The 27,331-nt window shown below is 40.3% G+C and overlaps 4 protein-coding genes across 6 annotated transcripts; 1 reads left to right on the plus strand and 3 right to left on the minus strand.

The window, feature by feature from the left end:
• Positions 1-18: 18 nt before the first annotated feature.
• On the minus strand, positions 19-11,888 carry LOC142970330 (poly(rC)-binding protein 2-like). Of its 3 annotated transcripts, none has more exons than XM_076110497.1 (14): positions 11,732-11,888; positions 10,844-10,879; positions 10,172-10,294; positions 9,239-9,262; positions 9,106-9,138; positions 8,818-8,934; positions 8,585-8,716; positions 8,298-8,426; positions 6,905-6,979; positions 6,223-6,264; positions 5,046-5,118; positions 4,065-4,117; positions 3,651-3,820; positions 19-1,256 (listed from the first exon to the last, which is right to left on the minus strand). In XM_076110497.1, exons 2-14 carry the CDS (start codon positions 10,853-10,855, stop codon positions 1,220-1,222), a joined length of 1,020 nt encoding a protein of 339 aa, XP_075966612.1. In that variant the 5' UTR covers positions 10,856-10,879; positions 11,732-11,888; the 3' UTR covers positions 19-1,219. The 3 variants fall into 3 exon arrangements, with proteins under 3 accessions (XP_075966612.1, XP_075966610.1, XP_075966613.1); XM_076110495.1 differs by having other exon boundaries at positions 5,046-5,145; XM_076110498.1 differs by lacking the exon at positions 10,844-10,879 and having other exon boundaries at positions 5,046-5,145; positions 11,732-11,880.
• Positions 11,889-12,331: 443 nt separating this feature from the next.
• prr13 (proline rich 13) lies at positions 12,332-15,212 on the minus strand. The gene is made up of 4 exons (XM_076110543.1): positions 15,059-15,212; positions 14,149-14,216; positions 13,498-14,042; positions 12,332-12,873 (listed from the first exon to the last, which is right to left on the minus strand). Exons 2-4 carry the CDS (start codon positions 14,162-14,164, stop codon positions 12,829-12,831), a joined length of 606 nt encoding a protein of 201 aa, XP_075966658.1. The 5' UTR covers positions 14,165-14,216; positions 15,059-15,212; the 3' UTR covers positions 12,332-12,828.
• Positions 15,213-16,252: 1,040 nt separating this feature from the next.
• Positions 16,253-21,842, minus strand: LOC142970435 (anti-Muellerian hormone type-2 receptor-like). The gene is made up of 11 exons (XM_076110652.1): positions 21,791-21,842; positions 21,417-21,608; positions 20,909-21,073; positions 19,934-20,032; positions 19,172-19,275; positions 18,834-19,055; positions 18,042-18,156; positions 17,492-17,649; positions 17,166-17,322; positions 16,683-16,819; positions 16,253-16,521 (listed from the first exon to the last, which is right to left on the minus strand). Exons 1-11 carry the CDS (start codon positions 21,825-21,827, stop codon positions 16,405-16,407), a joined length of 1,503 nt encoding a protein of 500 aa, XP_075966767.1. The 5' UTR covers positions 21,828-21,842; the 3' UTR covers positions 16,253-16,404.
• A 2,169-nt stretch (positions 21,843-24,011) lies between these two features.
• LOC142970256 (cell division cycle-associated protein 7-like) lies at positions 24,012-27,230 on the plus strand. Its single transcript, XM_076110363.1, has 8 exons — positions 24,012-24,125; positions 24,388-24,756; positions 25,178-25,273; positions 25,514-25,663; positions 26,015-26,158; positions 26,338-26,487; positions 26,921-27,057; positions 27,185-27,230. The coding sequence occupies exons 1-8, from the start codon at positions 24,012-24,014 to the stop codon at positions 27,228-27,230; spliced, it is 1,206 nt and encodes a 401-aa protein (XP_075966478.1).
• Positions 27,231-27,331: the final 101 nt, after the last annotated feature.

Here is a 27,331-nt window from a genome sequence, read left to right on the forward strand (position 1 = left end):
CAAAACCCTCAAGACAAGTTGTGGTTTGAGCATTTCACATCTTTATTTCAGTTTGTTTTTTTAAACAATGTTGTGGCACCCAGGTCTACAGTCTGAAAACGTGCACAAAAGTTTTTCTTTCCTGCAAATAAAAAATAAAATCATTTTCTGAGTAAAGCAAAGAGCAGGAAACTAGTGTTAACTCACAACCCTTTCTTTGTCTAGTTCCAGAGCTTCAATCATTTCAGTTCTCAGCCTCATCATCACATCCAATAGACAGATCACTCAGTTTACAGGAGTTCATCCCCCCTTTGGTAGTTTAAAAAAAAATAGTTCCTCCATTTAAAACAAATATTCCAACTTTTTTTTTTTTTTTAGTATATATATCAGTCTTTACAAAAAAAGTGAGGAGAACCCTCTGCTTCAGATTCCTAGAGCCAAGCCCAGATCTCCCCAAAACATCCCATCCCAGCAAAATTTGAACACATGATCTCAGGACTAGGAGAGGGGGAAAACAGGAACGACGTGTGGAGAAGGGGAAAATTGACATGCGCAGTAATACACATTTCAAATGTTCTGGATAAATTTAATCAAGAGTGTTAAAACATTTGTCATGATAACCAAACATAATAATCAGTGACAGTGCATTGTACAGCTACGTATTCTCAGTGACACGAGTGTAATCAATGTTACAAGAACTTCAAATTGAAACGGTGACAAAGGGGGAGAATGATGTGCATGTTTAAGTGAGTATGGACGTAAAATAGAGAGGTGGACTTTGTGGAACTGGGTGAGGAAAGGGGGGCGTGTATATATAAACACAGAATAAAAGTCACTCTATTCTTATTTTTGATACGTTTTTTATTTTTCCTTTTTTGTCTTTTCCTTTTTAAAGAAAAAAAAATGACTGTACAGAACTAAATCTATATGCCTATTCATAGTTTTCAAACTCTACTCCTCTGTGATGGTAAAGAAAGAAAAAGGGAAGATAGAAGTAATAAATCATTAAAACCTCCAACTCGACTCAAAAAGGGAATTAAAAACCTAATTGTTTGCTTCTTTCGACTAAAACCAAAACAAATGAAATAAATAATGAACTCAGCAGATCAAAATCGGTTGAAATGATTTCAAATGAGGAAGAGGCAGCATAATATATAAACTCTTAAGTTGGATAGTTGCATTGACTGCTTTATGGTGGCCGATGATATAAAAGTGAGATTTAGTGCAGATGCAGTGTGTATCAGTTGGCTGCCAGTCCTGTGGCCTCAGAGGAAAGCCTGGAGAGACAGAGAGACACCCGGAGAGAGAATAAGGCATGCAATCAGACAGGCAAGATAAATGTCATTTACAGTACATTACATCATTAGAATAAAATGCTAGATAAGGTTCATCAATACATTGATTTCAGGAAAGGTATGCTGGGATATAAAAAGATAATTACTTCAGTTTGGCTGCTCCTCTTTTCAACAGCCGTTAAGAGTCAGCTCTCAAACTGATACTTCATTGTTTTGTGATTTAATAAAGCAGTTTTAAAGTTCTACATCTTCAGAAACATGCTTACTCGCATTCTTAGAGAATTAAGATTGATAGTAACCAGTTAGCTTAGCATAAAGAACTGGAAACGGGTAGCTTCATTCTGTCCGTAGATAACAGAATTGTACTACCAGCCCCTCTAACACTCACTAATTAGCATATTGAATCTGGTTTGTTTGCAAACAAAACTTCAGGAAGTCACTGCTTCTGGCCGTGAAATAGTGTGACACATAAGCCGAGTAAAACCACAATGTGTTGGCTTTTTATTTTATTGCTAATCTTTAGAGGCGCTTTTACTTTGGACAGAGCCTGGCTCCTTGTTTGCAGTCTTTCTGTTAAGCTGGCCATTGCTACATTTAACGTCTAGACATGAGAGTGATATTCATCTTCTCAACTAACTCTCAACATAAGATGCAAATTAGTATTTCCCAAAGTGTCAAACTATTCCTTTAAAGCGAAGCTTAACTGGTTGTATGTTTTAGTATTTTTCACATCACTACAGTCCTCTAACTAAAGGGTTTGTCGCCGTTGATACCTGAGGGCAGATTTACTTGGAATTGAAATTACATTTGCTTCATTTATAGGCAAAAATTAAATAAAACCAACATGATACATATACTCTCCATTATAAACGGCCAACAATGGTCACGTAAAATTCACCAGAAGAAAACTATTCCCATAAATACAATATGACATCTTAAAGAGAGCCGCTACCTGAGCAGAGCTTACACAAAGAGACAAACGCTTCAGTAAAACCAGTGAAGGAATTCACCGTCCATGCTCGGTTCAAAGTCATTTAAAAATAGAATGCACTCAACATGTCTTATCTTTAAGAGACAGGCCAAATCAAGCTACAGATATGCATTTTATAAATATGGCAGCAGCCATTTGTCTGGCTGTTTAACACTGTGCATTTGTTTTCTGTAGGAAGCGTGGCACAGCCAGATACAAAAGCAAGTGCAGGTACAGACAACAGAGAGCATCGTCAGTACTTTAGTAGTAGATGACTTATGTTTCCTTGGTTAGTAAGGGGAAAGCCTTCGCCTTTTAGACTTGGAGCTCAGCTCGGGGGGGATTTTGGGCTCAGCGGGTATTGGGTGTGCGGGGTTACTGGCCCCGCTGACAACATGGAGGGCCAGGAGAGGGAGGGGCTTGAGACGGAGGAGACTTGACACACAGGCAGGAGAGCTGGGGAGCAGGGAATCAGTGGAAGAGGAGGAGGAGGAGGAAGAGGAGGGAGGAGGCGGCCCTGGAGCCAACAAGGACAGAGGGATGGAGGCTGAGGGGGGCACCACACAGGAGGAAGAGGAGGAGGAGGAAGAGATAGCAGCAGAGGAGGTGGTGGTAGTAGCAGTAGTAGTAGTGGTGGTAGTAGTAGTAGTAGAGGTGGAGGGAGAGCACAGGCTGGTCTGTTCAGGGTTCAAGGAGGAGGAGGAGGGAGGAGGTTTAGAGGACTCTACACTGTAGAAAGAGAGACAAGGAGAGAGGGACAACACAGTCGGGATGGGTCACAGGGCAGGCTGGTGAGCAATGGGTGGGACGGGGGAGGGGGGGGGGCAGTGGTAGGAAGGGGGGTGAGGGAGTTGTGTGTGGGGGGGGGGGGGGGGGGGGGGGATCACTCAGGGATGTGATCAAAACAAGACAAAAAGCTTCATTAGAAACAAATGTGTCAACCCGAAAAGGAGAATTAAAAAAAAAAAAAAAAAATCACATCTTCAGTGATTGATGTGAAGCCAAGTGAAGAGTAGAATAAAGGAAAAAGCAGACTAAGACAGAGCTAGCAACACTAAAGTGATGATTAACCGTAGCCAAAAAATTACCATAAACTAAATAATTTGAACACAAATCCACATTTAAAAAGTCAATGCAGCAGGTAGGCCTGTTCTATATTGGCATACGATATTGGGTACATAAGCTTTATTATTCTTTAATGGATTACTGTAGTATTGTGACAGGAGAAAGCTGATCAAGCTAGGTTAGGTAAAGAAAGTGTTTTTCTTTAAAACGTATAGACTACATTTTAAACAAACTGACCGTAACACAGCACAACACGTTCAACGATTCGCTCTTTAAAGCCTGAGACTGAATGAATCACCTGTTGAGAGCTGACAAAGTAAACCACCGATTGATTATCTCACCTGGCGTTGATGAGGTACTCCGCCAGACTGATGCTGGCAGGCGAGCCAGTGATGGTGACCTGGCGGTCAGTCGATCCATCCACCGGATTCGCAATCTTGATCTGGGCGCCCGACATTTGCCTGATCTCGTTGATCTTGGCTCCCTGGCGGCCGATGATGCACCCAATAAGCTGCAGTGGAGAAGAGCGGGGAAGTTAAGTGAGAGTAACGCGTAATAGACAAAGAACACATGCCTCTGGTAAAGTTAGCAACTTGGGGCTAACAAGCTTGAATAAAGCTTATTCTTCTTATTAGAGTGTTTGTTTGGATTTTTTGTGGGTTTGATCGCAGTTACCATAGATACAGCAGAATTGTGGATGAGCAAACAGTCACTAACTTTAACAGTGATTAAAAAGCACAATTTGAAGCACTTACATCATTTGGAATGGTCATCTCATGGGAACTGGTTTGAGCAGAAGCATCTATCCCTGAAAAAAATAAAAAGAAAGAGTTATAACTAACAATGACTAAATAATCAAAGGAGTATGTGTAGAACTTGGCTGACAGAACATCAAATGTCATAAGCAACTTATTCCATATTTATCACATCTCTAGCGATGGTGTAGTTTGTGCCATTTGTGTACATTAAATTGTATTACATGTCAATGAAATGGACAAAATATTAGGAACACCTTCAACTAGGTATGGTTTTTTTTTTTGGTTAATTGTGCTTTCGCTGACCGCTGCAGTCGGTTCATTTTTAAAGGAAAAACACGAAATTACATGAAATAAGAGACGCGTTTCTTCTTTTAGCTCGGCCCTCCATTGACCCCATGAGCCAATGAGCTTCAGCAACAGATTTCAAAGCGCTGTCCATTTAGAGGTGCTGAAATGTCTCGCTTTACATATGATTTTCTGAAGTTTATTGCCACATTTTGATCAAGTCATCGTTACGGTTGCACCGAACGCTATCAGTCGGTATTTGTTCTAAATGGTTTTCAACCTCTTCATCTAAATTTACCAGGAGCAACACAGCTGGACACACACGCCCAAAAATACATGAGATACATTTGTTGTGAGCAGTTTGACGTTGGAACCATTTTTTTTTACCCATAGTTTCTACATCAAATTGCTCACAGGTCTGTGGATTATCTTGAGTAACCGGGTCATGATTTCTGGAAATGGACATTGCTGCCAAGTCTTTCAAATACTGCCATACAGTCCTCTTATATTGGAGCAGGACAACACCTCTACGGCCGATAAATAGCTGTACAAGTAAGGAGGGTGAACTGTCCCTTTAAGTTATTAAGAGTAAAATTTGAGTTTTCTTCAAATGTGTTTGTTTGGGCAACAAAAACAACATTTGATTATTTTGCAACAAATCTGGACTTTTGGGGCTGATGTTGTGCTGCCTACCAGTGAATCCCTGGTTGCTTGGTGCAATGGGGAAGGGGCTCTGCTGCATGGCCAGCTGGTGAAGCTTGGTGAGCTGTGGAGAGATAGCAGCAGAGGAAGACTGTGAGAGTGACAGAGAGGGCAGGGAGAGAAATGGAGGAAATGGAAAACACAGGAAGAGGGAAAAACAGAACAAAAACAGATCACAGTCAGTACAGACAGCTACACAAAGAAGCTCCGCAAAAAACACACCGCGGTGTGTTTGTCTCTTATACTTTCACAAAGCTCTACTCAGGCGTCTGAAAATCATTGTGTTTTATGACTTGTCTATGTGGGGTACCCCGTAGGTATTCCTCCAAAGTGCAGGCTGCATCTCTTGGTAATGCTTTCTCGCAGTCGTCGGGGTCAGGGCAAAGTCACAATACACAAGGGAGGGAGCTCTCAATGTGGAGGCCATTTCCTAATCATCACTAATACAGGACCCAAAACATGAACGGAGAAAATCTCAACTTAGCGTCACATTTTACCACTAAATCTGGAAGGTACAGATTCTAGTTTTAAAAAACAAAAACTGCTGTCGGTATTGACAAACTGATTAGATAAACATAATCACACTTTTTAATGAAACTATATATCTATATATAATATTCAGTGGCATGTATGACTAATAATATACAGTCTATCACATCCAATGCTCCTGATAGAACATCTAAAGCTCATTAAAAAGAGAGAGAAGGATAAATTTAGCAGAGAGACAAGTTGGCAGAGTACAACGTAATAATGAAGCGTTAATGAAGGGGGGGGGCGGGGCGCAACATATTTATCTGGGACAGACTAATGAATGAGGCACGTTAAACAAGACAGAACAATAAAAAGGAAAACACAGAAAACAGTGAGCAGCAGGAACAGATTATTATTCATGGGACGGTGGAGAGTCTGGACAAACACAAACAGAAAATGTCGGTTTAATTAACTGACTGCCAGTCAAATGACTAACATGAAGTACAAACAGTGCTGCTCTCCAAATGACAGAATAGGATAATAGTAGGTCAAAAACTAAATTAGGGGCAAGTTTAGCTACAGTTATAGGCTGTAAAATGAGGCGTGTGTAGGTGGGATGGCGGTTGCACATTTTGGAGAAGGACAGTTGTAATTATGGGTGGGAGTGATGGGGTCATATAAAAATGTCTGCACTTACATCTGGCTGTGGAATGGCGTGCTGTCCTTGTACGGCATACGCCTGAAACAAACGAAAACAAAGCTTTCATGGGCCTCACATCTGATTTGGGTCAAGTTACCGCTCCAGCTCTCCGATAGCTCTAGAAGACTCCAACACAGCAAAGCCTCTTCTGAACTGATGTCATTTAAGAATATCAACACACATGTCTTGTTCAAAGTCTCCATATTTGAGGGAAAAGAGAAATCTTCAGAGACATTATAGTGTAATTAAGAGTTAGATTTTTCTTCTTTTCAAAAATAAAAAAGGTATTTAGTGATATTGAAGACCTTGTAATGTTAAGCCAACAAGCACCAGAAAGCATGTTGGAACTTTAAGATTAAAATAACAAACAAAGAGAAGGTCATTTACCAAACTGGAAAAGGTTTTATGGTCATCCGACTACTAAAGCTGTCTCTTCAAAGAATCCGCAAAAGCAGCTTTGGTTAAAACCCTGCAGTTACTCAGAACTATTGAGGTCGTGCCCAATCATATCCATGAGAAAAAACTGAATTTATCACTAAAGATGTTTCTTAGAGTGAAATATATTCTGAGCCTTTCGTCTCACTTCAATATTTCCAAGTATATAATATTCTGCATAGATATGCATCCCACACTGATACAAGCCAAAATGACATCATGAATAAAAAGGTGTCGTATGTACCTGTCCGCCTGCGAAGATGACGGGGGATCCTGAAGGCTTGGGTCGGTAGGGGATAGTGACCCCCTTAGGGGGAGACTGCAGAGGAGACAAAGAAGGTGGACGTGTTACTACATTGCTACCCATGTAATCATATAGAAGGAGCTAAATCTACTGTAGAAGTTTTTAAAATTACAAATGTAGTACACGAACGTTTGTACCAACAACAATTCTACTTGAAGCATATCAGCATGAGAGGACAATCTTTAAAGAGCCATAGCTCTAAACTAGGAATGTCTAGATTTAGTTTTGGGTTTTGTTTAACCCTTTACTCCCAACGCTTTGAGTGTTGGCCAATATAGAGCGAGAGAGAGCGAGAGCGAGAGCGAGAGCGAGAGCGAGAGCGAGAGAGAGAGAGAGAGAGAGAGCAACAAAAGGTCCCACAGCTGGAATTAAACCGGGGACATTGCAGTAAAAATTAGGCACGAAGACAAGACAAAAAAATGTTTTCCCCTACCCGATACCTAAACTTGCGTATGTGCTAATACAGACTACTGTTCCTATTACCAGTGCATTACAAACAAAACAGTTTAACAGGTCATAATTTGCTCTGTAATATCCATTTTACATCTTTAAATAACTGTATATATTCCAGTTTATTGCCAGAGCGTTAATTTTACAAGATAACATTTGAACACATCATGATTTACCTTTACCCAATACTCATTCTCACTGAATAGAGCTTGAACTCATGTTACATAATGCAACCTCCGTACGTTAGCCGTTAGCTCCGTTATTTAGTTACGGAGCACCGTGCTGCCCAGCGGCTGCTAACTACTAAAGTTAACAAGCTCTCCTCCTGATGAATTCAACACGTATTTGTTGTTTACAGTGTAGCACTAACAGGAAAGAAAACAGGGTGTAGTACTAGTTGGCACATGTGCAGTACCAATCGGGCAGGATGTATGGATCGACAAATGTTGTTGTACCAGTGTAGTGTAAATGAGCTGATGGATCATATGATTAAGTGATATTCTGTAAGTGCATCGACTCACATACTCGCTGATACCCAACAGTTTAGGCTGTATTGGAGGCATTTCCAATATCGGTACAACTATAAAATTAGTGAAGCTATCTAAATAAATTTGACAGCTCATTAGCTTTGGATTTTGAATATATATATAGCCAATAATATGGTCATCCTTCAAAGTTTACTATAACAATATTATGAATATTGCCCTGTAGTGATTTTGTAATAGCTGTACAGTTCTAATCCTGTGGATCAGATCGAGACATCCCCGGTCCTAACGCAAAGCACAGCAGCCAAAAACCCAGAAATAACACGATTTTACATCATTAATTTAAAAGGTCAACAGCTGCCACTTCATTTGCTTCAGGGCTTCCTGAGTCTACTTACCTCAAGCATGACCACGCAGATCTGCTTCACACACTCAATTATCGACTGGGGGGTACCAGCAATGGTGATTGCTCGCTCTGTGGAGTTGGGCAGCATGTCTCCTGCCACTTGTACCTGAGCACCAGTTGACTGGAACACACAAACAGAGTAAAATGAGAATTCAAGACCCGCTGTGCATCAGTGTTTGATGTACTCAATCCCGCAGGTGGAAAGGTGACAAGACAGCTAATGCTGAAAAGGAGTCGGGCTCGTATTGTTTTGAATTTAATTCTCTTTTCTAGGCATACTTCTCGAATTTCCTTGATCTTGCAGCCACCTTTCCCGATGAGGGAGCCACACTGGCTGGCAGGCACCACAATGCGTAGGGTCACTGGGGGCTTGCTGGTTGCTGTGCTGTTTGTCATTGAGCTGCTTATGTCCTGGGAAAAAAATACATAAAAGATGAAGGTTAATCTAGTTTGTGTTGGGGCTGGTTGCTGCCGACCAGTGAATTCATGAATCAGCATAATTTGTGACCTACCTCTTCCAGCTTTTCAATGATCATGGAGAATGCCTTAAAGATGGCGGTGGTTGGACCTGCCAAAGTAATGATCCTCTCCGGACAGTTGCCCTCAGAGATGTTGATGCGAGCACCGCTCTGCAGACAGAGAGAAGAGCAAGGACTTAAAAAGAAGAAATTTGGAAGAACTTCCTATGGTGAAGACAAATCTGTGGCTGCTTATAATAACAATAAAAGCCGGCCTCTTAGTAATTATATGTTTGTACTTTACCATAACTAGAATAAAGACATAAGGACAAAAGGCCTCACCTCTTCTCTCATCTTCTTCACAGATTCACCTTTCTATTAGCAGAGAATCAAAGTCAGACTCATTATCACTTAGAAACACACAGATCTTCAAATAATGACAGACAATCAAAATATTTATTAAATAGCAGCTTACCTTTCCGATTATACTTCCGACTTCCTAAAATAGGAAGAGATAACGTTTCATTAACCATCTTTTTTACACGAGTCATTGTTTACTGCTTGAGTTGGACATGTCTAACCTCTCTAGCTACAGCTTGCATAGTTCATCAGGTAATGAAGAAAACTTCATTAAATAAGGCTCTATGGTTTCCCCAACACTGGACCAAGAAGAACAGTTGTTACTATAAGTACTGTAAACACTAAACAGCCTCATCAATAATCAAGTCCCTGGCTCTGTAGCACGGGCAGTTTTTGTTTCTGCCTGAATCTACAGACTCAAGATGCTGTCGTTGACCACGGTGGGATCCAGCATGCAGTCAGCACACAGTATCTGCAGGCTGCTAACGCCTAGCTAGTGCTGGGGCTCTTATTTTGGATGCTACGAGCTAGCAGAGCTTTTAGAGGATAATGTTTTGGATGCATCACACAGCGTGATATGTCCGCAGTATAAGATGACGTTTCAGAGTCAGATTTTGAGCAGCCACTTTTTGCCACATGGCATCTAAGCATTTGAAACCACAACAACAGACCACGGTGGGATTCAAAGCTGCAACAAGTGCGTGGCTATGCTGCTGTGAAAGCCAGATTGATTTGTGACAACGGCGAATGCAATCTCATGCTTCCTGGTTGCAGATTTTAACCAAGTGTCCAGTGTTAATAATACCATTTGATCTTTAAAGGGGCTCTGTGATCATGCAGGGGAGGGTGATGAGTTTAACTCTGCTCACAGCAAAAAAAGACAAACATATTGTGAGTCCAACTATTTTTTTTGACAAAGACGAAACAAGGTCCATCTCAACACATCAATGTCCCTGCCTTTTATACATCCCTGAGCAGCTTCATTTCCATGAATATGACATCATAGACTCTTAGAGTGCTGACACGTGCAGCTTATGGGTGACCTCACCTTGCCATGCATGAGCAGCCTAATGGTAAGGGTGACATTGAGCCCTCCTTCAATCACACCGGAGTCCATAACTGCAACCTGGTCGTCCGTGCAGAACTGGGGTCTTTGGTCACCGAGATGGCTCTTAAAAAAGGTCATAGCAGACAAGAGATGATATACCAAGGATGATGACCTCATGGGACTGAATTACAACACAGTAAAGAAGATAGAAAACACGTGGCATGGATGCAGATTAGGGTTAACAAAAGTAAGACATGTGGTGTGCCTCTAATTCAATGTATAACAAGTGGCCTGCTCACCAAAGAGGTAAAGACTAAATATCTCTAGTTAGAATAAACAATCCCACACACAGTGAGTTAGTAGTACACTACATGGTATTTACATTCTGGCACTGGCCAATACACAAATATCTGACCTCTTAAGATGTCTTAATGCTTAAGAATTGCATATTGATCAGCACATTCGTACTGCATATAGATATTACTATACTATATGGCCACAGATTTAAATGTGAGCATAGATAAAGTATATAAAGGCCCGTTTACACAGTTTAGCAATTACCTTATTTTGTCGAACTAAAACCTGCACTTAAAACACACCAGACCATGTAACATACTTTAGCTAAATGTGTAATGTTGAACGAAAAATGTGCAAATATATATGAGGTTATACCTGGTTTTCCATTAGACAAATGTCTCCTTACTGAACCTATTCAAAGAGAATATGATAGATCTGTGTCACAGCTCATGCTAACGTTGTTACTTATGCATACTGATGCGTAGTACAATGAATCGTATGAAATAGCTCAGGACTCACTTTCACTGTGCCAACTACACGCTGCTAGTTTGGTGCATTTATTTTCAAACATCTGAGTGCTGCTCCGACCCAAGTTATACGACTCCAAACAACTAAATTAGCATTGAATCCAGCTCCATGCTAACTGAAAAACACATTGCTCGTATGCTAACGATGTCTTCATTTGCGATGAATCAAGTTTATCAACACATTTACCGACTATTACTCCCCCATTACTGGACCTACATTTCCTAAAATACATTCATACATATGTCCAGAATGAAAAGCGGACATTTAACGGCTTACTTTGCGCGTGTTGGTTGGTTCAAAGTAAGTCCATGAACTATTTACGCTTTTTGTAAGTCTGTTAGCCTTTTAGCATGTTGGTTTCTCACCGTGCTGGAAAAATGAATGGAGCATGCGTGCGCTACTTAGCTAAGCTAGCTAGTTAGCATAATTAGTCAACGTTATTAATAGCTGACCAAATATCAACAGCTATGTAGCGCTGTAGATGTGTCCTGGTTTGATAAAGTACAGGCGCTAAACAACAGACAGCAGGTTATTAAAGCCACATTAAGATCAAACTTCTCCGTAGCTAGCTAAGCTAGCCAAATGCTTCTGGACAGACAGACTGCGTGCTCATCATCGTGCGGCCTGTTAGCATGCTGGACAACAAGCCGCTAGCTGCTGGGCGCGATTTCTTTCTGCTACTTCTGATCATAACAACTAATATTAAAAAACACCAAATATCAGAATAAAACTTACCTGATGACTGTGCTGGAGGAGACCGGGGGGAGGGTTGGGGTTGTAAGGGTAGAAGGGGAGAGGTTCGGGAGGGTAGAGACCCGGGGGAGAGTTTAGAAAGGACTCGGGGAAGAGGGAAGAGTGATGTGAGATCGAGCTCCACTCCTTTACACAAAGACAACAAAACTATAACCTCTGAACTTTCGCCTTTCACCCAACCCAAACCCCCATCCTGAGTTTTGGTATGACCCACAGATGCCCAAAAATCTCGTCTATAAATAAGTTATAGTAGCACACTTTTTTTTGACATTATGCAACAACATGACAGCGGAATGAAAGAATTTCATCAAAAAATAAGTTTTTGCGCAAATTATACACATTATTCGATTTATTTAAACGGAGCTCTGTTGTTGAAAATAACTGATGGCCCACGTGTTTTTCATGTATTCAAAAATTAATTAACAAACAGGTGAATGCTTTACGAATGTTTCTAATTTGTTCATATTTACAAACTTCAATAAGACACCTAATAATAAGCACACTGGTGGGCGTAAATTGTATTGCAACTCAGTTTTTAACTTTAAATATTTACCATCCTGGCAACAACAAATTGTGTCAGTCTTTTAATTTAAATGTATTTATTAAACAAGTTTGATTTAATTTAATTAATGCTGCAGTCATGTGTAGCAGTGACCACAAATTAGCATAAAATAGACACTCAATATCTGTATCAATCACCATCTCAAGGTGAAACTTCCTAAGAAAAGAGAAAAAAAGCATAATATACATATATTCTTTTACTAAATCACAATGTTAGATTTTCTCATCATTTAGCCCCTCTTCAAATTATTTCAATACGTTTGTACACTAATGTACTTGTAATGGAACATTTCCCAAAAACACCACAAACTACAGACATGATGGAATGCAAACACAGCAAAATGCTGTGAAAATGTTTACAGCAACAGCGTATGCACAACTTTTTAATTACCTTTATTTTATTTTCAATTTGTATGTCCTGTTTAAAGTGATAAGTATGACTTTAGTGTGTTTATTTGTAATAGTAAGGTTGCACTTTTGTAATGTGACATTTCTGAAAAGGCCTGGTATCCTCAGTCTTAGTCACTGCTGCTGCTGCTGCTGCTGCTGCTGCTGCTGGAGGACTGTGAAGAAAAAGAGAAAATTATATACTATACACATTCATATTTTAATATAGTTTAAAACACAAACAGCAATTGTTTAAAAAGCATTTTGAAGATGTCACCCTTGGCAGCGGTGATGGGCATTTTAAAGTATTTTCTAACATTTTACAAACTAAGCAATTCATTTATTATTTAACAACTATCCCGACGATTAATCAACAGTACAATTAATCCGTAGTTGCAGCAATATTTACCACAAATGTTGTAAAGAACATATAGCTTTACTTTCCATTATTATAATTGAGTGTTTTGTCTGTTCTCATACAAGTCAGCAAAATGTTTCATAATACAATCTAGTAACTGTTTGTTTTGATGTGCCTTAGCAACCTAATGATAATATATCTATATTACTCTTCAAGTACAATGTAAACCATGTATCTGCAGCTGTACTGCACTTTGCACCTGAGACATGAGTGCATTTCTTTTGTTCTGGTGTTTGCAACACTGATTGACATGAAGTTGGAGGCCTGGGGCTGAGGGACTTAGGCAGGTTAAAGTTTCATCTTGTTATCGAGTATTGGCATAAATACTTCACCTACAGGGAGAGCCATTTAAAACAATGTGGCATATCTGTAGACATCTCACCTTGCCATGTTTGTGCCCCTTCGCCTTCTTCATCTTCTTCATCTTTTTGTGGGCTTTATGTCCATCCAACCCCATTCCCATTCCAGACAATCCTCCAGCAAATGCTCCAGCCATGGGATTTAACCCTCCATGATGATGATCTTTGTGGTGACCTTTGTGATCTTTGTGATCCTTGTGATCTTTGTGGCCTTTATGGCCTTTTTGGTGACACCCTTTTGGAGAGTGCGGGTATGGACCTGGGTGAGTACCTGCAGGAGGGACGAGTGGATATCCACCTGGAGCCATAGGATAAGGATGAGATCCCGGAGCTCCATAAGGCATGGCCCCTGGAGGTACATGTGGCCCCATGGTTGGGTTCATGCCCCCTGGGTATTGCCCAGCTGGATATTGCCCAGCTGGATATTGCCCAGCTGGATATTGCCCAGCTGGGAATTGCCCAGGATGTGATGGTTGGGGGAAGAGTCCTGATGTTGGTGCAACATGATATGCAGGGTTGTAGCCAGGAGGGTAGGCAGGGTTTGGTGGGCCCACTGGAGGGGGAGGACCTAATATAGATAAAAACACACATACACACATTATTTTTCAGAGCACCTATATCAACAGGCCTAAAAAAATAATGATATGCTGGTTATGTATAATATGATATCCCACCTTGATTTGGCCACATGGTTATGATTTTTGACCTGACAAGTCAAACACTTCAGGTCTCAATCGAACTCCTGAGGAAACAGTGGGAAAGTAAATGCAATTAATATTTGATTCAGTAAAATTACATTACAAGCAAAAAGCAACTATTATTACAAGTGTAACTACACAGTGTCTTATATAATTTATGTGGGTGTTGATTCAATCCAAATCAAACAAGTCACCACACATGCTTTACATGACAATGTAGTTTCTGATCTGAGATGATATACTTTGTATCTGTCACCACACCTGGTTGTCAGATCTGCTATCCATGCTGTATAAAAATGTTCATAAGTAACTCGAAATATTAAAGTTTTCAAGAGTTTCCAATACCTTTCGTCAACATGGCTGTAGATATTCTGTACTTTATCTTACAGTATCAATAGCCAAGATGAAACCCTCGAATTGCTTGTTTAGTCTACCAAAGAGTTCAAAACCCCATATGAACATAAATAATATGATCTAAATCAGCTGATGAATTGACAGGCTAACTGTTTCAACTTTTCTATTGCGCCATGCGTTTTAGATTCTCTGTAAATGGTACACTTAAAAAACAATACAGTCAATACAACAGTGACGGAATGAACGTTACCATCATGGGAGCTGAGGTTTGTTTTAAAACTTTATTACAACGACTAACAAAATACTTAAGCAACAAACTATACCCCGTGCACACATTATGTACATATTTTCAGACACATTATGCACCGATCACAATACAGCCAGTGTGTGGTCTAATGCCTCGACAACGTTAGACTTTCTTCATTTAACTCTAGAAATCACAAAGCTCGAAATGATCGGATTGCTGTAGTTTCTGGTTGTTTTGTTTTGTACACGCTATTTATAATCAAAACTGTCAATGTCATAGGTTTACCTTGGAAACTTTCTTCAGGATTGCTTTCCCAGTTCATCAGGAATGACGTGCTCCCCGTCTGTCTTCCGCATTGAGCTGCACGGACGCAGCAATAAAAATGCATCAGAAAGCCACGCCCGTTGTTTAAGGCTACGCACGTTATTTACGTCATGGCAAAAGTCCAGCAAGCTCTGAAAAAGTTGATCGACGTGTTTGTGTGGGACAAAAGATACATGATTATGGTGTCCTCCCATTGGGAATGATATATTTAAAAGGGAGGAGCCAAGTGGGGTTTGGCCATGACACGCACACACACGCGCACACACTTGAAACGACAAATAAATCAATGACGTCATGGATCAACAGTTATGTAAACAGCTACATACAATATATGGCTTTCTAGCTATAATAAGTGTAATTTTAACAAATATGATTTTAAAAAAAATCAAAGATATTGGTAAAAATAACTCTCCCTGTGGCTCACCTGCATAACCAAAGGTATCAATGTGCAACATTTTTTTAGAAGTAGCCTACCAACAAACCTTTGACAGCAGATATTTTGACATGTCACTAACAATAATGACGGCTATGTTCAATTTAGATATGTAAGCTTCAGAGTTTGAGGTAAAGGCCTTTTTCACAGCAGATCATTTGACTTCAATATAGGAAAAGCACAAGTGTTTCCAATAACACCAATGGTTCTGTTCAATTCAAGTACCCCATGACAGTGTGACAGTGAGGCAGCATGGACAATACCAGGAAATCAAGGCAGCTAAAAGGAATTCAGCCATCATTCATTGTATTGTGCTTTTTGTACTTTGGCATGTCATAAAACGTTTTCAGTAAAAAAAAAAAAAAGGCCTACTAACTGGTGTACTTAAATGTAACAGAGCAATCATTTACAGTATTAGCGCCACCTGTGATTTTCCTGCTATGACAAGTCAAAAAGTCTGCTGTGAAAAAGGCCTATTACTTTAAGTATAACTAGTAGTCATATGTATCTTTATCTTTTTAATAACTATCATCTAAATACAAAACCACAATCATGTATCATAGTTACATAACATTAGGCAAACAAACTAACCTATTGCTGAGAGTACAGGAATAACATTCCTTTTTTGTCCTTTTTTCAAAAAACAACAATTCCCAATATGCTATTATGGACATGCCTATATCTGTAAGGATCTAATAGAAAGAAAGAGTAATGGGAACATATCCAAGTCAAGAATATGCATTCTTTAATAAGGGGCTACATTAAAATTGATGAAAATATACTGAAAAGCTACACAGTGATGACACAAAGAGAACAGTGCAAATGCTTGATATGTACATTACAAGTCAACCTTCAAAAAAAGGAAAAAGAAAAGTCATGAAGAGTAACAAGACTGAAGAGAGCCTAATCTGTTCACAACACACTGAGCAGTCAGTCGAGCATCGGCATCACAGTCCCAACAATCTGTCAGGAGCTCCTGCAGCACAGATCCCTGAAAGGTGAGATGTGACAAATGAGTCAATACATAGACAAACTTAATTCAATATCATGAACATTTTCATGCGCTATCCAGTACGTTTATCTTCATTGCTACCTAGCCAATAAAAAAAAAAAAAAACTAGGTTCATGTCAGAAGCACCTGTGTAAGAATACCTGTGGTAGCAGTTCCCAGTGTTTAGGTATGGAGGGTCTCTCTTCCAAGTGACACACGTACTGGATGAGGCTGTCTCGCGTTGCATGGGCTCCCAGCTCAGATTCATAAGGCAACAGATGCTGCGGAGCAACACCGCCTGCAGATGGAGACATTTGCATGAATTTGAACATCCATATAGTACCACGAGATACTGTATAGGTGAAGTGTATCCAAGCAGAGCACAGAGATAAAGTTGATGACACAGATCAACCTCAAAGGGAAGTAAAAGCAAAAATTGTGACACTCTGACAATATTGATTGATGCAACGTTTACTAGTTTTGATTAATCATTGTGATGTGTGGCATTCATCAGCTGAAAAATGATTCTCATTAAATATCTCTCTTTCAAAAGTACAATGAGTACAATTTAAAGGGTGGAGATGTTTGGACTCCCATCTCAATTACTGATAGATTTTCATGATTATCTGATCAAGGAAGTTTACCTTCAAATAAATCAGAGCAGCGAATCAAGATCTCCCACAGCAGCAGTCCCAGAGCATAGATGTCCCCCTGCATGAGACACCTGCTGCTGCTTAGGTTTACAGAGCCTTCCAGGATCTCAGGGGGCATGTAGCGCAGTGTGCCCAACCACGAATGACCCTGCAGATGGATGGTAATGTGAATTGTTTATTTCTACGTATTAAATGTCATCCCTCTGCTTGTTTTCATTTTATTTCTTGGAGACCACCAAGATGACCAACTCACTTTTTTATGATTTCAATGTACTGTGAATTAAGAATAATAAATTGTGGTTCCGCCTAAGGCTCACCTCCATGTTTGTTGTGTGGCTTCTCCAGCTGCGATGTCCAGAACAAGAACGCAGGATGGTTGAGCATCCAAAATCACACAGGACACAGGTACCATCTGCTCTCACAAGCACGTTGGAGCTGCTGAAATCTCCGTGGGCCACGGAAGGTTTATGCACATCTGCAAGAAAAATAAGATTCTTATTTGTTTGGATATTTAACTGCAGTGGACTTTAAAGATGAAGAAAAACTCACACTTCATTCATTAAACCTGTTTAACTGTGACGCCTGCTTTATGTGTATAATTATGGATCCCTGTGATATGTGGGCTGTTTGTATGCAGCCCTATGTTTGTTTGTTTTTAAATTTAAAAAAATCACCTGAAAAGTACTTCTCCAAAAGCATTTAAATTTTGTTAGATAACAACAACAACTATTAATCAAGTTTGATATTTTAGCTTACATGTGCACATAAACAGAAATGCTTTCTACATTGGTAGACTACAACATGCACACACGCACACACGCACACACAAACACACACATTTGTTCACAGAAATACACAGAACAATACCATGTTCGTGAAGGTCAGAGTGCAGATAGGAGAGTCCCTGCGATAAAGACTGGCACAACTTCAGTGTCAACATCCAGTTGGTCGTGTGTTTACACAGATAGGAGTGGAGAGTACCCTGAAATCAAAGGGACACCAGCAATTTATGTCAAAGAACGTGAACATTTTATACATCGGCTTGTATAAAATAAAGACATATGTGTGATCATGTATCCACCTCATCTCAACTTTTATGTTAATATGACAAACTTAAGCAACAGTATTATTCATTTGGCGCTGTGTTTGTGTCCACTGGATGAATGTAAGTCCAATATTCACTCTCTTTTAAATATCTTTGGACTCTACCGACTCCTGAGGGAAAACTCAATGCTCCACTATTTTCACCAGCTAGTCACTAACTGTGTCTGTCTGCTGTTTGATGAGGAGCGGATAGTGTACAGTGGGTTTCTTTCAGCTTTTTCACTGAAAATATCTGCCAACTGAGGGGAGCTGCAGATTCAGGTGATAAGTCTCTAAAGGTGCATCAATACCACTGACCAGTTTCACATTGTCTTCACATTATCATTTCATTGTTATTATAAAAATGTTGACTATAGCCATTTTAAGGAATCAGTAGTGGTTCCATTTTCATAATATAGTTGCTTATAAGAGTTACGTCCTAATGCCTTTCTTTGCTTCCTGGCCCTGATTCTTTCGTCTGTTACTTGTCCTTTTTCCTCAAATAACTTTTGATCTCTGAGAAAATGTAGAAATGCACAATTAAATTCGAAATTCAAATGACTGGTTGCCACTCACACATTCAGCAAATTGCAGGACAATGAGCCCTCCGCCTCCACCTGGTTTACTCCCAGAGCCAAGGAAGTGGACAATCCCAGCATGATTCATTAGTGGTAGCTCATAGACCTCCTTCTCTGCAGTAAATGTGTGTTTCCAGCGATCATTGAAAACCTTCACTGCCACAATGGATCCCTTGTATTTCCCCTTCCAAACAGTTGCAAAATACCCATGGCCTACAATCTGAAAAGGTAAGAACAGACAGGTAAATCAACCGGACATGGTAGGATATAACGCCTAACAGGATGATTTTTAACACTGCTGACCATATAGTATAAATCCATGTGATAGCTGCTGACCTGCTGTCGTTCAATGTCAGCAATGTCAATCTCAGAGGTTTTAGTTGTTTGGCAGGAACACAGTCGTGAGACACCGTAATCATCATGGGAGGGTGGATTAACCTCTAAAATAATGAAAGTTGACAGGTCTTGTAATTAACACACACTCATTGACGGTAATCTGACAATAAAGTCACTATTCATTTTAAACTAGCCCGACTGAAGAGCCACATGTCTGTTTGAAGAGTAACAAACAAAAGGACAGGGCTAAAAGGGAGTGTTATAGCAGAGATAAACACCAAGGTCAGACTAGCAGAGAGAATGAAACAGTAACAAGGTCAAACAAAGAATCGTGAGAACTGAATCGGAGTTTAGAAAATGTGGAAACATAGCTGACATTTTTTCTCTAATCCTCTGAAAAGCAGAGAGGCTACTTGACACAGAAACAACACCTTTTTACCTTTATGCAAAATTCTAAGCCATAGAAAGGGTTAATTCGGGAGCTGTAAACTCCATTTCCCCATAACGAGCAGTAATGTGTGTGCGTTTTTAAATTAAGTTTATCTAAATCTGAGGGATCAAGACAATAAACTCCTCCTTGTGTGTGTGCGCTTAGACAACACCAGCAAATATCAACAGATAATTAATTGTAAAGGCATTCGTGTTACTAGTTTGTCTAGTTTAACTCCCACTTTCTGCCACTGTTAAGTCAAATGAACACATTATTAGAAAGAACATATTTTTGCATTTCTATCTTGATGTTGAAACCAAAAAGGATCTTACTTTTCTTTTTAAATAGGCATCTCCATTTGGCTGCAATGATCAGCAGGAAGCACAGGACGAGCAATGTCACAGTTATTGCAGCAGCTTTCATAATGTCATCTAAAAAGAAACATGTAGGAGAAAATTGTTAACGTTATCTGTGAACAATGATAACACCCCTTTTGAGTCAATCAATTGTATTTGTTGATTTACATGTTTCATTATATGAATATAGCATAATGAAAAAAGTGTCAAATTTCAAATGAAAGGGTAGTAGTATGAAGGTATATTTGTGTCTTTATTACGCAAACGAAAAAAATGTTTTGAGAGCAAATTTCTCGCATTGCAACCAAAAATCAAGTTTGTAAGTGTAAATATATAAACTGAGAATAAATTATTTGTTAGTTTTGCTTTAGAATATTTGGCTGCAAAACAAAAAGCTTTGCTCTCAAAACAAAAAGCTTTGCTCTCAAAAAATGATGGATGTAGTGGGCGGGGCATACGCTGCTGAATGAGCCAGGAGTTTCTATTGGTTGGGTTCGACTTGGCATCTGCTTCCACTGTAAACAATGACGGGATGTGATGAGCGACATGGAGGTAAATTGACAGTATATTGCTCTGTTTTGTCAAAATTATTTTAAATGTAGCAGCACTTCACTTTCATGTTGTTAGTGTCGTGGAGTCTCTTTTTTTAAAGAACGACATGGAGGGCTGCTGTGTTGACATGAAGACCCACTTTCGCACATTTGTTTTTGTTTGCGTAATAAAGACACAAATATACCTACGTATAGTAGAGGGTGGCTTATGGTGGCGCAGATGTGAGTGGAGGTGGAGGGATGCAAAAAGAAAGAGATGTCTTTTGAATCAATTATAACATGTTCTGTAATAAAAATAAAACAATTCCTCACTCTGTCATAATGTCAGGATATTATTTTTTCACTATGTTGGTTGCAAGTGATATTCAACGATTAGTTAGCAATCTTATCGTGGTCATACCTACAAAATAAGAGTAGGTGACTTGAGGCTCTTCGAACTCTGGCTTCCAAGTGATGTTGCTATTGCAAAAGTCTGTGTTGCACACACACACAAGGAGGCGACCGTCAAAACGTGTTCGTGCGTTACAGGTTGCATCTGAGCAAGATTTTTCAGCAATATCACAAGCTGCAACAGAAAAATCAGAAACAAAATAGACAATTAAAAACGCACGAGAACCAAACTAAGCCTGCAGACTAATATACATTACAGCAAATAATTAGCCATCAGTCAGAGGTAACCTATCTTCTCGTTTCGTTAACGATTTATTTAACCGGGAAGTCCGAATCTGTCAATATCTTTCTAACTTTACCTAACCTAGGTTTGAGGCTTAAAGTTGATTCGTTTTTAAATCATTTGATAAACTTTTGAGAGCAAAATTGTGCAAGACTCTTATAATAGTACAGAACATAATCCAGACTAGTCCAGAGGTACTGGTCCAGATATCTTGCGTTTTGCCATGGTTTCTTACCGAGAACGTCAACCTCTGGCCGGTCATCAATGATCCGGTAATAACCCACGCAGCATTGGGTGTTCTCACATAGCTGCACCGACCCACTCACATTGCCAGCGGTTGTGTATCGGTTGTTCCGAGGAGTCACTTGGAATGCACACCGTCTCTTGTGAGGAAAAGACTGGTCGGAGACGCATATAAAGATGCATGCTGGCAGGAAGATTGTATACAGCAGAGGGTTGGTACTGTGTCAAAAATGCTTATTAGGATTTACAGCAGGCACATCAAAAATTCACATAGAAAACAAACCAAAAGACAGAAACACAGACACATGCGGGTTGGGAGTTTGAAAGAAGGAAGATGAGTTTTTTTTTTATAGCAATTGTACTCACCCAGAGTCCGAATCAACCACCACTGTCGCAAGACCATGATAACTCTGAGCCAGAACCGGGCAAGCAGGGAGGGAGTATTTATCAGTCCTGGGAATGTAAGAGGAGTTTCCCGACATCACTCCCACGACCACACACCTGCTACAATATGGCTACAATGGGCTGTGGGAATACAAGACAATTGTCAACATAATCATCTCCACTGTTATGTCATCAAGTGGGGTGATGTCCTTCAGCTGCCTCAGTTCTGTAGGGACACAGTTAAACTCAAAGAAGCAAAGATGTACAAATCTACAGGGGCCACAGAAAGAGGCACTTTAACTCAGTAACAATCCCAGTGATTGTGTGGTTGTTTCTTTTAGTCTTATTATACTATGGCCCCCAAAATATATGGGCCCAGGTATAAAGTTGAATAGAACTTAATAACTTGAATATTAGGAAGACAATAATAGCAATACTCGTGTGTAAAAAAAAAAGAAGAAAAAATAGAGATTTTATGCCAAAATCTGGATTCATAAAATAAAAATTATGAGAAACAAAAACAATCTAAATTAAAGCTGCAAGCAGCGATGTACGGGCCCTTGCTCCTTCCTGCATCTCGGGGGTACTGGCGGGACGCCAGCAGACACGGCCATACATATCTGCGACCATCGGACAGCATGCCCATAAGTTAGATGTATTTTTAATGCGTGGACTGTGACGCTGGAAATTATGTAGTGCAAATATTCCACCAGTTCCTGTATCCACTATGTGGCGCTAGAGAACACGCGCAAACATGCATTATGTTGCTCTACATCAAGTATAGACCACATCATGTAAATCGGATTCCGTTTGTCACATAACGCTGTCTTCCTATTGCCAGTAGGTGGCACTATGAGTTTGAGTGATAATTGGCTTGTAGACATCCTCAGGCCATGACTGTTATCAAGTATGGCAAGTTTGGGACAGATTTGAGCAAGTCCAGTGGAGTTACATCAGCTTGTTGTTTAATAGCAAATCACGTACAATGGCCGCCACGGCTATGCCATTCCATCAAACGTAAAGCTTTGAGTAACTTTTAATTGCAAAGGTCTTTCGATTGTACTGACCAAATTTGAAGTGGATCTGAGAAAGTCCCGAGGAGTTCGTTAAAGTATAGCGACTAGAAATCATGGGAAAATTCACACAAAAATCAAAATGGCCGACTTCCCGTTAATTTTAGAGTATGGTCCCAAGATACTTTTTTTTAAGTCTTCATGTGATACATGTGCCTACCAAATTTCATACATGTAGGTAAAACGTTGTCGGTGCTCAGGCCCTAATAATAATAATAATTCCTACAGTTTCAATAGGGACCTCACGGCCTGATGTTGTCGGTGCTCGGGCCCTAATGATTATCAAAATTGTGGTCAGGTCAATCTTTTTTATGTACAGTACTTTGGTTCACGTACATTGCAGGTTGGATACCCCTGAGAATCAATGTGTAGGAAAAATATGTAGGAACTAGATTTTCCACTACAGGCGCGGAAAACATAAATCCTGCATTAACTTCCCAAATTACTAATTATTTCCAAGGAACATTAATTAAGTGAGGTAGGCTAGATTTCGTAAAACAGTCAACATGCAGGTTGCTCTTTCTGACAGCTAAGTTTATAATGTTTTGTTAGTATGCCTTGTACCACTACTTGTTGTTAATGCCAAATGTTACTGATTGTGTTTGTTTTAACTATGCAAATAATAATTTTGGATAATAAAACAGTGCTTCCTGGGTCTATTTGCCTCAAACGCGTCTGAGCATGTCTGTGGTGGGAGGGCGCCATGCTAACATGCTGATGAACATGGTGAACACCCAGAACTAAACGTTAAAGCTAACATTAGGCTCATTTTAGAAGTAACCGCTAACCATTTTTGTTTCTTGAAAAGCTGCATGTTTTGGTACCCAGTTAACCCCGTGAGGGCGGAGTTTATATGCAACATGATTCGGGGCTTGTTCTGTGCATTCGTGCTGCCCTGAACTACAAAACAGGCACATCGACTTTTCAATCAGATTAATTGAACAGGTAACGTTACCTCCGCGCGGGCGGGCCTAGCTAAACGTCAGAAGCTAGTTGGTCCCTGTCATCAACAATACAATAGTCAAATAACGTAACATCACTTAATAACCAAGTTAAATGCGTACCACACATTTTAAACATTTTTAAACTACGCTTGTTGTTGTATCTCTCTTCAGCCAGGGGTTTTAGGAATGGACGCCATCCCAAAAAAGCTAACGTTAGCCGACGTTTTTGTGGAGGACTCTGAAAATGAGCGAACATTTTTGGGCTTTTCTGACAGTGAGATCAGCGACCACTGCGATAAAGTGAGTAGTTTGGTTTAAATTAAGGCCTGTGTATTGCCAGATCCAGCATCGGGTTGGAAAAATAAACATAAACCTACATCTGGATACGCACTCGGTTTGGTTGTTTTATGATACAATACTGTCAAATCAGGAATATTGCCCTGTGCGGATTTGTCATACTTAACTAAATGCAGCTTACTTGTGCTTTTTATATTCTGCTATAACAAGAAGTTTTGACAAAAAAAACTTGCCAAATGATAAATCCCCTTCTTGTGTTAATCAGAATTCAAATTTAGAAGATGAAGATGAAGCCCAGCCTGACTTCTCTGCCAGGCAGCAGAAAGCAACGTCTAAACCATCTTCTGGTGCCAAAACCTTCAGGCTGAGGGTGGCTCTCCGCTCCACTCCCTCTACCCAGCAGTCCACTGATGAAGAGGAGGAGGAGGAGGAAAAGAGGATAAAAAAGAGGGTGGTGAAGTGGACAGGAAAGACCAGTCAGGCAAAGAAGAAGAGGCGTGTTCAATTTGAAGATGAGGAGACAGCAGTGGCTCGGCCCTCTCCTATCAAAGAGTGTGGATCTGATTCAGCAGAAGATGTGTCTGTTTCTTTCCTGGCCAAGAGAGAGCAGAACATCAAGGCCAACAAAGCGATGGTAACATTGAACCACAGAACCATAATGCAGTATAGTACTATTTGCAAACTGACAGGCTGATGTAACAATGTATTTAAAGCTGTGGGTCCCAAACCACAGTGTACCCAACACAAATTAAAGTTCACACAGACTTTTATACTCGAGAGAGCTATTATTAATAATATTACAGATCTATTCTATTTATACTCCTTTTTCGTATATAGTAGAAAATGACATTTCACAATCAGGGGTGTTGGCGCAGGACACATGACTTAAGATCTGACTTGACAAAATGAAAAAAGTACATTTGATATTGTGATATTAGTGTAAAGCTAAAATACTCATAAGTTTCAAATGCTGAAAATTGTGCCCTGCTAGACTGACTAGGGAGGCTTGTTATCTGCCATGTCGCTAATCCTTTTTCATCCTCCCTGTTCAACAGTTGGCTCAGCTAATGGCAGACCTGCAGAACATGCCAGGAGGTGCAGGGATTCTGAAAAAACAAGCAGGCAAACGGAAGACAAAAGACCGAAGTTGTGTGAGTTGAAAACGATGAAAGTCTCTCACACACTACTGAGTTGTTACAGTTGTTGATATTTAATATGAGGGATGATGGACAGAAATGTAGATCCCCACCATATTGTGCTAACAGGTCTAAGGACGTATCAAAATCAAACATATCCGCCATCCTCTTGTCTATATTCAGTTGAGCTCTGACTAATAGTATTTCTAATCAGGCTAATGTACTGAGGTGATTTTTATCCAACATCGCCTGCAGCGTCCACCGCGCTCTGGTGCAGCCGGAGGAGAGTCCAGGAAGAATCCAGAGCAGGCGTCTCGCAGACGAACCCGCTCAATGGGGGGAAGCGACGATCCCTCAGCCCCTAAGGAGGAAGACCTGGAGCTCAGCCTGGAGGAGCTGCTGGAGGTCGGCTGTCATTTATTAAGGACCAGTTTAAAATGCTGAGAAAAGCATTTTTTGTATAACATGCAGTAGGATTGTGGGTTTGTGTGAAACTACTATCTGGCTGTTGTGTGTTGTCCCTGAGGAACACTATTCACCGTGCGGGATGAATGATGACAGTGAAAACCGTCTCTTCGTAGTCTTATCAGTGTGTTTTCTCATCCGTTTTGTGCTTCTTATATGTGCTGTATATTGGTTAGAGGTGACCATGAGTTCGTCCTTGTGTAGGTCTGTGTTCAGCTAACCTAATCTGTATCTTGTCCATTTCTGTGTAAAACTGTAAGCTCACTGGGATCCGTCGTCTTTGTGCTCCAGGTGCGCAGATCCCCACAGCGCCGTGGCGCCCCGCGGCCCAAGCAGTGCAAACCTCACTGTATCCGTCCTGTGGAGGACATCACGGAGGACGAGATTCAGCTGGTTGCAGACAACATGACGGAAAAAGTCTACAACAGAGTCACAGTGAGTGCTGATGTGTGTTGAAGAACTGATGAAGCCGTCGGGTCAATACCAGGTGGATCTCTCCATTACTGAGGCGACTAGATTGTGCTCAACCTCTGTATAGCAGAATATGAAATGTCATAAAATGTTAGTGTACCTGTGCAACATCTAATGTTGGGGTTTGTTTTTTCTATTTTCAGGGCTCCACATGTCATCAGTGCCGTCAGAAAACGGTTGACACCAAGACGTGCTGCCGCAGTGAGGACTGTCGCGGGATCCAGGGTCAGTTCTGTGGACCGTGTTTGAGGAACAGATACGGAGAGGACGTCAAGAAGGCGCTGCTTGATCCGGTCAGACTGCTGACGCACCAGCACACGCTCTACACCTGTGTACATGCTCAAATATTAATGTTGCGGACATTGTTTCAGTACTTAGGGTCGGTAAGTGTTCGGGCTTGCATGGGGAGAGAGATTTTATATAACAAAGGTGTGTAGAGATTTAAGCGGAGGGTTTAAAAATGTCTGCCATCAGTTCCTTGATTGATCAGTTAAAATCAAGTCCAAGTCAGTACACTTTCACTTTGACATGAAGGTTGGATCTTATAGCTCACAACTCTGTATATTCAGGCCTAGAAATGCATTTCCTGTATTTTTCATCAGAAGTACTTGATTAATCCCTGGGATTAATGAAGTACTCAATGTAGTTTTTTTAAAACTCTTTTTTTGCCTGTGTACTTTTACTTTGGTCTTTCTCTGATTCAAGTCCTTTTGGTTATCTCCTTAGGAGTGGAGGTGTCCTCCCTGTCGCGGTATTTGCAACTGCAGCTTCTGCCGCCTGCGTGACGGCCGCTGCCCGACCGGCATCCTGTTCCCTCTCGCTCAGTACCACGGCTTCTCTGACGTCCACTCCTACCTCAGCAGGTGAGCAACTACATTGATTTAATTCGATAAATTGGTGATCTCGTGTGCTGCAAGTCCTCCTGTATGAGTGAACGCAAGTGTTGGAACTAACAAAACATCTGCAATGTCTTTATTTGTCTCCTTACAGCCTCCGTAACAAACTGAAATACGAGGACAACAATGTGGAGATGTGATTTTAACGCGAGGTGCAGCAATTGTTCAAATAGTTTCTTTTAAGTTTTAATCCTAATAAAACATCCACAACCTGTGATTTTACATGAACGTATATTTTTTT

This window comes from Anarhichas minor, unplaced genomic scaffold (genome assembly GCF_050575085.1).
Source record: "Anarhichas minor isolate MPS153535 unplaced genomic scaffold, ASM5057508v1 ptg000043l, whole genome shotgun sequence".
Classification (NCBI taxonomy): domain Eukaryota; kingdom Metazoa; phylum Chordata; class Actinopteri; order Perciformes; family Anarhichadidae; genus Anarhichas; species Anarhichas minor.